The 15,422-nt window shown below is 39.8% G+C and overlaps 1 protein-coding gene across 12 annotated transcripts in view; it reads left to right on the top strand.

The window, feature by feature from the left end:
• The window catches only part of MEF2A (myocyte enhancer factor 2A), a 201,174-nt gene extending 188,630 nt beyond the window's left edge, over positions 1–12,544 (top strand). For 8 of the 12 annotated variants that reach the window (XM_061158584.1, XM_061158590.1, XM_061158583.1 and 5 more), the window contains 4 exons: positions 194–217; positions 3,975–4,101; positions 7,085–7,211; positions 8,449–12,544. In XM_061158584.1, coding sequence (XP_061014567.1) covers positions 194–217; positions 3,975–4,101; positions 7,085–7,211; positions 8,449–8,800 — 630 coding nt within the window. In that variant the 3' untranslated portion in view covers positions 8,801–12,544. The remainder of the gene's footprint in view (positions 1–193; positions 218–3,974; positions 4,102–7,084; positions 7,212–8,448) is intronic. The other 4 variants (XM_061158591.1, XM_061158588.1, XM_061158589.1 and 1 more) reach the window with 1 other exon arrangement.
• The last annotated feature ends 2,878 nt before the right edge of the window (positions 12,545–15,422 follow it).

Genomic DNA, 15,422 nt, shown 5'->3' with positions numbered 1-15,422 from the left:
AGTCTTTTGAAGTCAGCTACAGGTACAGAGACAATAAATAATGTATATTTGTACTCACTGCCTATATAATCATCTCTTTAGATTTCCAAACAACTGATAGTGTTCAGATAACATGTTTTTCTAAAGAAGTATTTTATATTCAAGTACCAACAGTCTTAGTAACTCTCTTATTCCTCTTATGTGCTGAGTGCAGTCGGAGGAAGAGGAATTGGAGTTGGTGAGTGTGGGTTTCTACTTGAATGGAGTTGAAAAAAATATGAAAGTACTAATTCTTTTCAGTGTTTTTATCTGAGTAATGTTCCCTTTGTTACACAGATTTTTTTTTTCTTGATGTTAAATACTGTCCAAACATTTTGAATAACTGAACCAAGCAACAAGCACTGGTACTGCAGAATGTGGTTTTTCTACTCATAATTACATATCTTGACGTGTTTTATTTGTTCTAGAAACTTTGGAATAGAGCCTTTATAAACAGTAGCTGTCCATGATCACAAGACATGTTAAAGAATTTTTTAAGGAAAGATATAAAATACCTTATGTAGTTCCCCCAAATTATTAATATATTTTTAGAAAATGACTTCACCCTCACAGTTCGTCAGATTGTAACACACTGTCTTGTGTTGTTTCTCTTTCTTTCAAAAAGATTACATCATTTTTGGTGAGGTCACCTTTTTCACAGAGTTAGAATTATTTCATCCTGCATGAGACAATCTGAACCACAAGGGGGTTCCCTGTTTATTAAAACGAATGTCTTTAATTGAACATACACAAACTTCCTTTTTTTCTATCAGAAGATATTCTGTCCTTAATAGTAGCTGTTACTTTTTTTTCAAAAACAAATGATTTCTATTGGCTTTTCTTCTAGAAAACAAATTTGACTAAAAATAACTTTCAGTTGCTCTATTTCTCTGGGAACTAAAACTCAAACCTCACAGAACTGATCTTCTGATTTTGAAGTCAGCTGCTAATTAGGTGACTTTAAGGGGGACTAAAGACTTGAAAATGTTTAGTTTTTAGCATGGACAGGGGTTTAGATTGCATGAAAGCATGGGGGAAAGGCATCTGTTCGTTTTACATTTTATTATTACATATATATGCATGCTGGTGTGTTTTGCACAATTTGTTTCTTTTCAAATAAGGTTGTCTGTGCTCTGTCCTTAAAATTAGAGATTCTTCTTTAACTTTGTGATCACTCTCACAGTTTTGGATGTGGTTTCACATTGGGTAACTAAAATACACTGAAAGTGATAAAAGTGAAAGTTGCTCAGTCGTGTCCGACTCTTTGCGACCCCAAGGACTATACAGTCCATGGATATCTCTAGGCCATGGAATTCTTGTGGTGTTGGATTATATCATGTGCAGATTTTAAGTATCTTTTGGGGAAATACTTTACTTACTGATACAATAATGATTAGCAAATGATAGTTTAAGATTAAGTAATTTGTCTTAGATTAAACCTCACTATTTATACCCTTAAGAAGTTAATCATGAATGCTTCCTTGTGAATTTATGAATTATTTAGCAGTGTGTTGCCCTCTAGTGGCTGTGGAAATCAGTGCCATTGAGATTATGAGCCTTGATGGGTAGAACCAATATATTGGAGTGTCACCGTTTTACAGACACACACACCACCACCACCACCACCACCCCATCTTGAGGTCACGTTAGGAGACTTCCGTGGAGGTGAAGGTATGGCATTGATAGAGCCAGGCCAAAAGACCATGTCATACTGTGTTTTTCACCTAGTATTTGACTCTTGAAGTTTCAGTGACAAAATTTGTGAGAACAGATCTCTGTTCTCTGTTCTCTCAAAGTAGACCTGTGTCTCAAAAATTCACTAAAATTTTTAACTTGATGCTGAGACAAAAATGTATACCTAGTTGTTACATGTTGACTTTTACTTTCCGTAAAGTATACCCTCAATTACAAAATCTCAAAGGTAAATTTCTAAGTATTTGAAGACTGTAAAATCTAGCACATAAAAATACTTTTGATTAAGAAACAAATACTTAACCAAAAACTGTAAATAGTCATTGATAGTCTCTAAAACTTAAGCTAATTCAAATTCTAAAAGTTAATTAAAATGCAGAGTTCTATGTGTCAGAACCAAATCAGTCAGAGACACAATCTGTTACAATCCAGAAAGTTGTTCAAACTGGCTTGAGCTCTAGAATAGAATCATGAGTGGCTCTGACCCAAACTGAGTGCCCTGGAACCTACACTAATGGCCCCTTTAGAGCCAGGCTATAGAGATGCCTTTAGAAGTCTTGCAATTCTAGAACAACTCTCCTTTCTGACAGCTCCAAGGGAGTAGCTATGGATCAGAAGGAATAACTATATGTACCTTTAAAAAAAAAAAAAAGAAATCTTGGGCCAGAGAGTATCTTAGAGCAATAATTTAAGGATATGTCTGACATTTCTGAAGTAAATTTATCAGAGCGCTTCTGACTGTTGCCTTACTAGATTCTCACAATAGTATTACAGAGCAGCAGTGCAGCAGTCACCGTCTTCTCTGCTTTACAACCGGAGAGATTTGGAGAGGGGAAAGAATTTTTCCAGGGCTCAGGAATTAGTGAATCTGGGACAAGAATCAGGCCAGAATAGCCTGAGTGGTCTTTCTAACATCCTCTGACTTAAGATTGGATAGAAAATACAAACTAAAAGGAAATAAAATGAGATATGAAATATCTAGATCTAACCAAAGGTCTTCAATCTGATTACCATTTGAAATAGTGATAGGGAAAACTGAATGACATCCTGACTTTCTGTAATCTCAAGGGCACTGAGTTATACTTTGATATGGCTTAGGCCCCCTAAATCTCAGTTACCAGGCTGTAATTTCTTCATTTAGAAAAAAATAACCCCGGATTTATGCTTTAGCCTTCTTGTGTTCTAACCACATGGGACTTGGAGTCTCTCTTTTGCTGATTCTCAGTTTTAGAACGTGTTCGCTTGAGGCAGCATTGTGAGAAACTGCTCTTTCATACCCATACCCTTACAGAATGGTGACTGTCTTAAACTGACTTGATTGTTTTGTAGTTCATTTTGTTTCACTCCCACTGTAGATAGAATACTATGTAGATGCTGTTGGTCAGCAAGCATTTACCATTGGTCATCCACAGCCCTATCAGAAGTATTATATTTTATTTAAAAGCTCTCTACTCAAAGCTTCTCCATTCATAAGCATTTGGAGAAGGGATACATGTCTGAGTCTGCCATTAAAAAAACAGGTCAATGATGGATGATGGGAGAGGCTCTGCATGTATAGGGTCAGGGAGTATATGGTAAATCTCTGTACCTTTTCATCAGTTTTTCTGTGAACCTAAAACTGTTCTTTAAAAAAATCTTAATAAAAATTTATATCTAAATACACACACACATATACATATACACAAATATGTACATGTGTGTGTGTTAATTGCAGGATCTCAGGGAAGGAAATATGAATACAAGCTGCAGTTTAGTAAGCTATGACTTCAAACCCTGTTAATTTGTAAATCCAGCAAATAGAAGTAGTTTTGAACTCTCTTGAACTCTCATGGACTTATAATCTATATATACAGATAACCTTGCTATCCTCAGGTATTTAAAATCTACACATATCTTACCTAGGTAGTGTAGCCTGGCAGTCTTTATAAGGGGCATCAAGTCCTCATTTGTGTTAACATGTAAGTGTTATCAGCCCTAATGCAAGTTTCTATTTTAAGGTTGTATCTCTGACATCAGTAAACTCTCTGAAAAAGGCACTAGGGGAAAATGAATGATTAATGTAAAATACATCCCTTAAAATTAAATATTTAGTTATTCTCATTAGTATTTTTAAAGTTTTCACATGATCACTTGCTTCAGGGAATAATGATGTTCACATCATAAAACTGTGAAAAATGTCACTTTTAAATTGAATGTTCTATTTTCAATATTAAGCTTAAATATAAATACTCATAGAATAACACTTTTTTTCTACTCTCTCACAGAATACCCAAAGGATAAGCAGTTCTCAAGCCACTCAACCCCTAGCTACCCCAGTGGTGTCTGTGACAACTCCAAGCCTGCCTCCGCAGGGCCTGGTGTACTCGGCCATGCCGACCGCCTACAACACAGGTAAGCCTGCCCTGTCGCCTTTTGTGGGTTTTTTTTTTCCTTTGTTTTGTTTCAGTGTGTGCTTTTGGGATTTCTTTAAAAATATATTTATTGAAATAAATTATTTCAAGTTTCTTAGATTCAAAGTTGGATATGTTAATAAAACACATGCTAGTCTTGAAAAAATTACACAATACACATTGATTATAGAAAGATTCCCCAGCATAAACTTCTACTTACTCCTGAGAAACAGCTAGCTGTTATCAAATTATGATGCACAGCAAACGGAGCAAAACATTTGCGTCTCACTCTTCCAAGCTTTTGAAATAAGGTGTTTTGCTGCATGCTGTGTCAACCTACCTTGGGAAAGACTGCATCCCTTGGGACCTCAGGACTCAGGGAGGTGAATTCAGGGAGCTGTGTCAGCAGGTCGCGTTTTCCTCCGTTTGGTTGCTACTGTTTGTGCCTGAGGGCAAGACCAGGAGCTTTCTTATTTCTCTTCAAAGCCAGTCACTCTGATCTTGAGAAGGTGAGGAAAGAAAATTTGTGAGCTAGAATGTTCAGAGGAGTGTTGGCCGAGGAGATGGTTCTTGAGCTGGGGGTCACCGTTACATTACAGTTTACTGAGCATTTCATGACAGGTTTTTCCAATAGAAAACTTAGATACCCCACTGTATTTGTTTTTAGAAATGCCATTGGCTTTAAAGAATATTTTTTCCAGAGTCCAGAAGGAATTACCAAAACACAAAAATGGAGTCACATTCTCTTGAACCATCCCTTATCATTCTCACTCCTGTAACTACTTACTTCTCTCTCAGAGCACCTATTCTGTTTAATGTTACCACATTATCTTTATTTATCTTTTTAAAACAAGCATCTATATTTTGTCTTTCATTAGTATATCAACTACCTTTCTGTACATAGTTAAGAATCAAACACGTGCCAGTCAGTCAGTACAGGGATGAATAAATGAGCAACATTTCCAAAAGTACAGTAGTTCTGTGTGGAGGAATCATATAGACACTTCCTCATGCCCATCTGTAAGGTCACTCCCAGCTTCTCAGCTTATTCATGGATCCATTCAGCACATATTTATTGAGGGTGTTCTGTGTGCCAGGCACTGGAAATACACAGGAGCGCACAGTTAACAATGGAACGTAGGGGCTATCACAGGAGAAAGACAGAAGACAAATAGCTCTAGGAATAATTTATCACCACTGTGTTAAGGGCCACACTGAAGCTTTGACCTGAAAAGGCTTTGATCTGCCTCGGCCAGGCAGAGTAGGGAGAGGGCTCCAGGAACGGGGAGCCCTGTGTACAGAGGCAGCAGGAGCCTGGCTGACGGGGCCAGATCGCTGTAGAGCTGAAACCACAGAGGGAGGCTGGGATGCACACGCCTTGCTGAGGACTTTCGGACATGATCTTGAGAGCATTGGGAAGCCATAAAAAGGTTTTAAGCAGAGAGGTATCATGACTATATTTGTTTTGTATGATCACTTAACTACAGCATGCATGGGACCACCACACAAGAGGCTACTATGATAGTCCAACTAATGAATGCTAATGGTGTAAATTAGGCTGGTGGCAGTAGAGACAGTGAGACATGGGCAGGCTTGAGAGATAGTAGCTAGAATTGACTAGACTTGATCATTGGTGGTGGAAGTAAGTATCAAGGGTAACACCCACAGATTTCTGGCATGAACAGTTAGGGGGAGAGTTGGTGCCATTTACTAGAGAGAGGCAGGTTTGGAGGAAATGATGAGTCCAGTGGGATCATGTCAGACTTGATCTGTCTGGAGAGACATCATGACAAGTAGACATGTCAAATGGGTAGTTGGAAGGATTTGGAGTCACTGTGGAAGGCGCAGTGTGACTGATCCCCCTACCCAGCTTCTGTGGGGCGGGGCAAGGCAATGTTAGAGAGCAGTGACTGAGAAAAGATCACAAGCATAGCTGTGCTGCTTAAACTGTTTCTTTTTTAAAATGCTAATTCACTAGGGAGACTCATTTCTTTAAATACTTCTCTCAAAACATGAAAAAGAAGTTAAAGGTGGAAGAGCTTTTGCCACCTCTCTTTAGAACTAAATGGAAAAAAACAAATGTTAATGTTGAACTGAAGTAACTCTACATATGAATAACTAACATGCTATGTCTTGGCCAAAATGATTATGACTGAAGCATTTTTGTCTTGTAACACAAAGTTTTTTCATGAACTTTGACTTTGCATGTAATCAGGGATCTTTGACAGTTCCTGTACTTCGAACAAATGCAATTAGTTAATTGTATGATAATGAATATACTGTCTATGTCACTAAGCTTGACAGCCCATGAAAAGGGGTCCTGAATCTTTTCTGCTTCCCCTGTACTTCAGAAATATGAGACATGCTGAACTAGTTGCAGTCAGGATGAACTGGAGTGTTTCTCTTTGTTCATGAGGGTAGTGGTGGGCATATATATTTTAAATAACAATTGTATAGGAACATCTTTTAGTGACAGCACTGTTATTATTTCTGTTTACAATCCTGGAATAAGTATCTCAACTTTTTGTGAAATAATAAGCTATAAATATTTAGTACAAAATTGAAACCTCTTTTATTGAAATAATCCCAGACAACTGAATATAGCTAGGTCCTAGAAATTTCCCAAAAGAAAATTTTTTGTCAGTTGTAGACCATAAGCGTGTTTTTGGCTTCCCTGGTGGCTCAGTCAGTAAAGAATCTGCCTGCAATGCGGGAGACCTGGGTTCTATCGCTGGGTTGGGAAGATCCCCTGGAGGAGGGCATGGCAACCCAGTCCAATATTCTTGTTGGAGAATCCCCATGGACAGAGGAGCCTGGCGGGCTCGTTGGACACGACTGAACGACTAAGCACAAAGGGAATTTTTTTGTGTTATGAAGTACCTGGCTTCTTTCAAACTAAGAAAACTTTTGGCACAACTATTTGAAAAGCAGGTGTTGTATGGTCCTTTTATTACACACACAAGCAACATTTCCTTCTTTTTTAGACTACTCACTGACTAGTGCAGACCTGTCAGCCCTGCAGGGCTTCAACTCGCCAGGAATGCTGTCTCTGGGACAGGTGTCCGCCTGGCAGCAGCACCATTTAGGACAAGCAGCCCTCAACTCTCTCGTGTGAGTAAATGACTAGATGTTTTCCCCAAACTTATACCTATGCTTCCCAACCTGTGTCTCATTCCACTGGTAGTAAAAAGGCAACCTGAAGGAATTCAGGCCTACCTGGCACCCTTCTGTTTCCTTGCTCTGGTTCACATCAACAGACAGAAAAAGAGAATGAGCTGTGCCCTTTGCTTTATCCCTGGATCGTACGGAAGGATGATAGGGGCTGGGTTTCTTTTGTATGGGTCAGGCTACGTGGGATTCATGTGGTTGACTGCAGTTCACTGCACACATTGTACCTCTCCAGGAAGGGTTCGCAAAAGAGAGTGTTCCTTGCAGACAGCGTGAAAGGGATCACAGTGGTGCTCAGTAGCACAGGCGTCACTAGCAAGGGGAGAAGGAGTGGTGTTTTGGTCAAACTAGAATAGTCAGCCCAGGAGAAGCTGGAGGAGAACGGTCCAGAAGAGGGGACAGCATAATAGGTTAGCTGTGTCGCTTCTGCTCAGGACACGTGGGACACCTGGCCTCCTAGCCTCTTGGCCTGAAAGTCCCCAGAGACTCCCTGTATCCTGGTAGCTCCACAGTGCACACTGGCATTGGTCGTCACCTTGGGAACTGAGTCATGGAGAAATGGCCAGGGTACCCGAGGGAAGTCTCTGTTTACACAGGCGTTTGGCCCTTGGGTGTGTGCAGAGCATCCTAAATGAGCACGCTAAAAATGGCCGTGCAAAGGCAAGCAGAAAAGGCTTGGTGCTCAGACTGAGGAAAAGGCGTGTGCACACTTTACTGTGTCCTCTGAGCCGCTCACTTAGCCTTTTTGAGACTCATCTGGAGGGTAGGCTGACATGGCTGCCTTCTGAGAGCTGCTGTGAGCATAGATGGCAGTCCATCACAGAGGCAGAGAAGAGGGGAGAGGGAGCGAGGTCAGGGCGCCACGTGGCCCCTCTGCTGCTTCGGTCCCCGCGCATCAGCCGCTGACACTATTTTGGAAACTTCAGCCACAGAAGTACCAAGATTTGGGTAATAGAACCAGCCGCTAGAAATCTTGACTGTACTCATTTTTGGTTTTAGCAGAGATATGTTATTTTTTCTGTGTGAAGCACTGCAGGAAACACCAAAACTGGCCTTGGGGAGTTCTGGCAGTGTTTCACACCCTGGGCTCTTTGTCAGTCAGGCGGTATCTGTAGTATCGCACTCATGCAGATGCACTCACAAACCAGCTGTCTAACAGATCTTTGTTTTTTTCCTTCAGTGCTGGAGGGCAATTATCTCAGGGTTCAAATTTATCCATTAATACCAACCAAAACATCAACATTAAGTCAGAACCAATTTCACCTCCCCGGGATCGAATGACCCCGTCAGGCTTCCAGCCGCAGCCGCAGCCGCCGCCGCCGCCGCAGGCCCCGCAGCCGCAGCCCCGGCAGGAAGTGGGCCGCTCCCCGGCGGACAGTCTGAGCAGCTCCAGCAGCTCCTACGACGGCAGTGACCGGGAGGATCCACGGGGCGACTTCCACTCTCCCGTTGTGCTCGGCCGACCCCCAAACTCTGAGGACAGAGAAAGCCCTTCCGTAAAGCGGATGCGGATGGATGCGTGGGTGACCTAAGGCTTCCAGGCTGGTGTTTGTACTTTGTGTTACTGCAGTGAACTGCTCTACATATCTAAACTGGTAAATAAGGACATGAGTTAAATATATTTATATGTACATACATACATATATATCCCTTTACATATATATGTATGTGGGTGTGAGTGTGTGTATGTGTGGGTGTGTGTTGCGTACACAGAATCAGGCACTTACCTGCTAACTCTTGTAGACCTGCAGGTGTGCGTACCACGGCAGACAGAGCACCCTGTAGGCAGAGTCTAGTCTGGCACTTCCTTGGACTACTTGTTTCATAAGATAACCAGTTTTTGCAGAGAAACATGTACCCTATATATAATTCTCCCACACTAGCTTGCAGAAACCTAGAGGGCCCCTACTTGTTTTATTTAACTGTGCAGTGACTGTAGTTACTTAAGAAAAATGCTTTGTAGAACAGAGCAGTAGAAAAGCAGGAACCAAGAAAGCAATACTGTACATAAAATGTCATTTATATTAATTACCCAACCTGGCATGGGTCTCTATTGCAAAGAGGTGCATGGGAAAGGGCTGTTGATATTAAAAAACATAACAAAAAAGCCCCACACATAACTGTTTTGCACGTACAAAAATGTACTGGGTCAAAGAAGTGATCTTTAGCTAATAAAAAAGAGAGAGAATAGAAAACACGCATGAGATATTCAGAAAATATTAGCCTAGACATATAGAGCATTAACAGTAAATTAATATATATTAAGTTATAATTGGAATATGTCAGAAGTTTCTTTTTACATTCATATCATAAAAATTAAACTGATTTTAGCTCATGTATATTTTATATAAAAGAAAACACCCTTATAAATTGATGACTATATATAAAATTATATTCACTACTTTTGAACACATTCTGCTATGAATTATTTATATAAGCCAAAGCTGTATGTTGTAACTTTTGTTTTTTTTTTTTAGAGAATAGCTTTATCTTGTTTTAACTTTTTAGTTTTATTTTGAGAGGGGGAAAAAAACAAACAAAAATATCTTGCAAGCAGAACCTTGGAAAAAAAAAGCCATGAACACTTATTATTCTATATGTAAATTAAAAGTTGAGCCAAACTCTTTGTGTATATAGCATCTTAAATATATTATCACCTTTGATGTAAGTACCTATGTATTGTATGGTCACCAGATTAAAAAGTATATTTTTGTGGATTGCCGCCAATTTAGGGGGAAAAGGCGAGATCCTTATTAAGTAGAGTATTCACTGTTTAATATTTACTATTTTGTTAAATATACTGTACTTTGGATTTTAATTATTGGCCCAGTCTTTTCAGAGGATTGTATAAAGGGGTTTCTCCCCTCACTGGTGGTGAATGTGTGATGTTACATTGTAATCTTTGTGCTGTATGGGTTGAGCATTATTATATATTTTATATGTGTATATAAATAGCAAAGTGGCAAAAAAAATTGATGTTAAGTTCATCCTGCATAAATGTAAAATGTGTTGTAACAGATTTTATAAGGCATTATTTAAAAACTTGCCTTTTGTGAGGAAAAAAATATAGTAGAAAAGCTGACCTAATTTAATTAATGTTAGAGAAAATGGCAAAATAGTAGATGAGCACAAAGGTTTTATAAGTGGTAAATGATTAGGGAAGAATATTTGAGGGGGAAGGGATCTTTGTTTCTTGACCCTCTAAAATAGATTGATGCAGCTGGTTACAAGATAACTATCATTCTGGACACTCTGTGCATTGAATGACACTTCAGTGTGGGGAGAAGCCCTCTCATGGTGCAGATCCTTGGCATGACTCTTGCCATCCTGATGCCCTCAACTGAGATGCTGACCAAGGCCTTACTCTCTCAGGAAGACAGCTAAGTGGTGACAGCAAGTTCGGCAGTTCCCTGGGCTTGTGCCATGACAAAATTCAAAGTCCTGTATATCTTTCATCGTCGATTTTTAAATACTCATTTTCTTGAGAAACTCAAAATAAGGGTTTTAAATTACTGCTATTTTATATTTTAAACTTAATATTAAGCAGCTACCTACAATTTTTACTTACGTTTTTGCTTTTTCCCCCTAAATTGCGTTCCTTGTGACATTTTCCTCATATGCTGTTTGTGACAAATCATCAGCCAGATTTCCTGGCTGACACATAGGTAGTTAGGTACAGGATAAACTTGTGGCGTTCACAGCTGCAGAGTGGAATTCTGTTTTTAATGATATTTTGGGTAGTAAATTTTGATAGAGGCCAAAAAAGGGAGGGTGATACACTCTCCCCTCTCGTCGGTTTGGACATTTGGCTTTTATTCAGAGTGGATTTGTTTTGTTTTATTTTAAATATACTTATTTTACTGAACAACTTACAGGCACATTTCTTCATGAGGTCACACCTAATTGAAACAATGCAGTTTCCCAACACTGAATTTCCAAGATAATCCTTACCACTTTGTAAACCATTTATAGCTTTGAAAGTGTTCAGTGCTTCTTTGGTTTATTTATGCATGTTCATGAACTTCTGCTGTACATGGGATAGGAGTTAACACATTCACATTTACTGTCTATTTTCTTGTGTGCCTTATGAGATGGCTTTTCTGACTGTATCTCAATAGTCTTTCTTTCTATGCAGGTTTATAATCAGTACAACTACTGTTTTCTAAAATAATATTACCAAGGCTCGGAGTTTGTATTTCAATTACACTGACCAAGTAACAATGTATTCCATTTTCAGGAACTGAGTATTTGACTGTTAACCCTTTTCTCATATACCCAGTGTGACTTAGAGCATATGGACTTGACAGAGGTACCCTCGCCCAGACCCCATGTACGAACACGTCATACACACATCTCCTGGTGGAAACCAGCTCAGCGTGGGGCAGACACTAACCATGTTACTTTAGAACCTACTTTTCTTACCCTTTTTGGACTCCTGTGTTTTGTATGACACCATCGCAAGAAATTTTATCCCTGGAGATGAAGTATTTTATTACTAAAAGACAAAAACAAAAAAAGCTAGAGTAAATTGCACTGGTTCAAGTACGGTTTCCAGCAGCTGTACTTCCTTCAGCAGTCTACCTGGTACTACATTGAAAGGGAAAGTCACCATTGTATGTCTACAGATGGTCCCAATCAAAACTCCATCTTTTGAGCCCTAATTATGTCCATTGTGTTAAGAGACTAAATCAGGGGTTTGTTCTAAAAGAACAATATATGTTTTACCATTTCCTTTTACTGTAAGGACAGCTAATAAAGCATTAACATATTTTCTGTATTAACCATCATGCGCACAAGAAATACATAGTAAATAAGGAACCAGAAAACTCCTGGCATTGGATCATAAGAAGCTAGATGATTAGAATGTGAAAAAGATTTTACAAATGTAAAACTTTTATTTCTCTGTAGAAACTTTCTTCACTTTGCTGTGCAAGAAGACACTGCTTTGCTATATTTAAAATGGCTTTTTTAAAAGAGATTTATGTATTTGGTAAATGTTTGTAGTCAACAGTTCACACAAGAAGCTGTACACGGTTTGAACATGTAAAACCGTTTGGCGGCACAAGCTGGACTTTGTTGCCATCCTTGAGATGAACCTTTTAAGAAAAAATAAGTTAATCTCAATTTTTCCCTGAATGTGTTGTTTTTTTCCTTCATTATACAATAAATATTATAGTGAACTTTTTATCAAATGGTTAAGAAAATGTTAGAGGTTGTTGTAAACTATTTGTATCCTGCACTCACTACAGTAAAGACGGACTGGCTTTTCCTGTGTACTCCAGACTCTGTCATGTTTGCCACCAGTCACCCTCTTTTCCCTTCTCTTCCCTTCCCCAAACCTCTTTCACCTGCAGGTCCCTTTTACTTCCTTTGAGATGTGGTTGAGGAAACTGTTACAGTGCCCCACCCCCTCTCCTGTATTGGCTCCTGAGGCCTCTCCTCCTGGGCGGCCCTGGACCCTTCAGGAAGCAGCCAGCGATCTGGTCCCGGCATCTGCCAGCCTGGCTGTTCTGTGCCTGTTGGTGTGGATACATTAAACCCATTCAGGCTCTGATAACAGCTTCCTGCAGGATATGCTACTAGAGTGCGGGGATGGGTGTGGGGCATTTGTTAGAACCTAACTGTCATCAGTTTATTTTTCTTTCAAGTTTAGGTGGCGAAATGATTTGTTTTACCCAAAATGCATACAGTAATACTGAGCTGGGGTGGCAGAAACAGATTCAGTAAATAAATTTTTATTTTCAAAAGTGGCAGATGTAAAAAAAAAAAAAAGTGGCAGATGTGAAAAATTATCTTAAACTTGCAGTGAAAAGTTTTCTTCCTCTGATTTGCCTTCCGAGCCATCTCCCAGCTAAGCAGATTCTTGCTGTCAATTAAATTAAAAGCTAAATTTTTGTGCTGGTTTTACTTAAGCTAGCTACTGTGAAACTCTGATTAGCCGATTTTGAAAGCTGGTTGAAGCCTGTGGCTAAAAATAATCACAGCTGCAGCTACTTGAAATCAATTCACTGCGACTTCCTAGTTAGCTCCCATGCATCCTGCCTTCCTCTAGGCTCTGTCTTGTTTTTAAGTTGATTCTGTGTCTGATTGGTACCAGCTAAGAAAATGGTTTTTCAGTGATGGTCTTCTGCCAGCAGGATGGCTCCTGCCATCTCCCATCTGCCTGTCCAGTCTCTCATGAGGAGTCAAAGTACCACTTGGTTGTAGAACTGAGGAGACAGCTGTATTCCTTCTAGCTGACACAAGGGTTGGGAGGTTCCAAATGGGCACCTGAGGCACTCCAGCAGGGGCTGAGTGGACAGGTGCCCCCAGACAGTGTGAGAGCTGGGTCCCAGCACAGGACTGCATGTCACCAGGGTGAATTCCCACCTCCACTTCAGTGTCTGCTTCCAGAGGACCCAGCTTTGAGAACATGTCCTAGGCCCCTGGCACTGTCTTATACACAGGCGGGCTGCTCTGTGGATACCAAAGTGTCTGAACGTAGCTGGGAAAAGAAGAAAGTCAGTTACACTATCTGGTTTCACCATATTATCGTCTCCTACCTTTCTTCTTAGACTTTAGTTTTGAACTAATTTTTAACTTGCAGAAAAGTTGAAAAAATAGTAGGTTCATATGTCCCTCTCTCAGCTTTCCCTAATGTTAATACATAACCGTAATACCACTGTCTCGAAGAGTCAGACATCACTGAGCGACTAAGCACAGCACAGTACCACTATCAGAACCAAGAACTTAACACTGATATAGCACTAGTAACTAAACACCTTTTTTGAATGTCACCACTTTATCCACTATTTCTGTTCTAGTATCCAAGCCAGGATCCCACGTTGTATTTAGTTGATATGTCTCTGTAATAGTTCCCCAGTCTTGTCTTTGAGAAGACAAGGTGCTTTTGAAGAATATTGATCAGTTATCCTGAATAGTATCCCTTGATGTGGATTTGTCTGATGTTTTCTTATGATTGTAATGAGCATGCATTTTGGCAGGAATGCCACAGAAGTGTGTCCATAATGCATCATGCATTTCATGATGTCCTATGTTTGTACAGGTGATGCTGACCATGACCACTTGGTTAAGTGGTTTCTTTGGGGCTTCTCCACTGTAAAGTTACTATCTTCTCCTTGTTGATAAGTATCTTGGGGAGAGACTTTGAAACTATATAGATTTCTCAAAACATACCTATTAATTTTAGCTTCTTGGTTACAATAATTATTTCTGAAGTATTTGCCTGATTTCTTCTATATTTATTAATTGGACTTCTGTAAGGAAGAGCTGTCCCTCCCTCTCCCCACTAATTTATTTGATTATATTATAATGGATTCATGAATTTTTTTTTTCCCTTTGGGTTATAATCTAGTACTGTCATTCTGTTCCTGAAGTTGTTCCAGCTTTGGTCATTAAGAGCTCCTTCAGGTAGATGCAGATGTTTCTTGGAAAAGCTCCTCCCCAATTTTTAAGCACTTCTTTACTTTCTGGCAAGATGTTTTAAACACTGATACTCATTCCAGGTACTGGAACAACCACCTCTCTAAGATTCCTAGTTCCATGTATTGGAGAATGGCATTTAGAAACCAAGGTAAGTGCACTGTATTTGCTCATTGCTACTAGATTATTACTGCTCTTTGGCCCTCTCTGCAGCCAAAGCTAGAAAATAAATGTAGGTATGTTCACTCATGGGCTTCCCAGGTGGCTCAGTGGTAAAGAATCTGCCTGCGAATGCAGGAGATGTGGGTTCCAGCCCTGGGTGGGGAAGATCCCCTGGGAGAGGAAATGGTTGCCAGGATAATCCCATGGACAGAGGAGACTGGCAGGCTACAGTCCATTGGATTGCACAGAGCTGGACATGACTGAGCACTCGTGCATGCTCTTGAAAAACATAAATCCATATTTTTCAGCTAGTTATCTAAACATGTATGTGGAAAAACATGAGTTTTGTAGTAATACTTGTATATTTCAATTCAACTTCACAGGGTTCCTTTTAGCCTCTCCTTTCCTTATTTGTAAATTCTTTCTCCTAAGGTAAGAACCAGACTTTACTATCTGCAATCTTTTTTACTTCTTCAGTTTTAGCGTACACAGTTTTAGAACTGCCAGTCCAGGGACTTAGTTGGTCCAGCGTTAGGACTCTGTGCTTCCACTGCAGGGAGCACAGGTTTG

The sequence above is a fragment of the Dama dama genome, chromosome 13 (assembly GCF_033118175.1).
Source record: "Dama dama isolate Ldn47 chromosome 13, ASM3311817v1, whole genome shotgun sequence".
Taxonomy (NCBI): Eukaryota; Metazoa; Chordata; class Mammalia; order Artiodactyla; family Cervidae; genus Dama; species Dama dama.
Note: the sequence above shows the minus strand (reverse complement) of the source record. Positions and strands in the feature narration are given on the sequence as shown.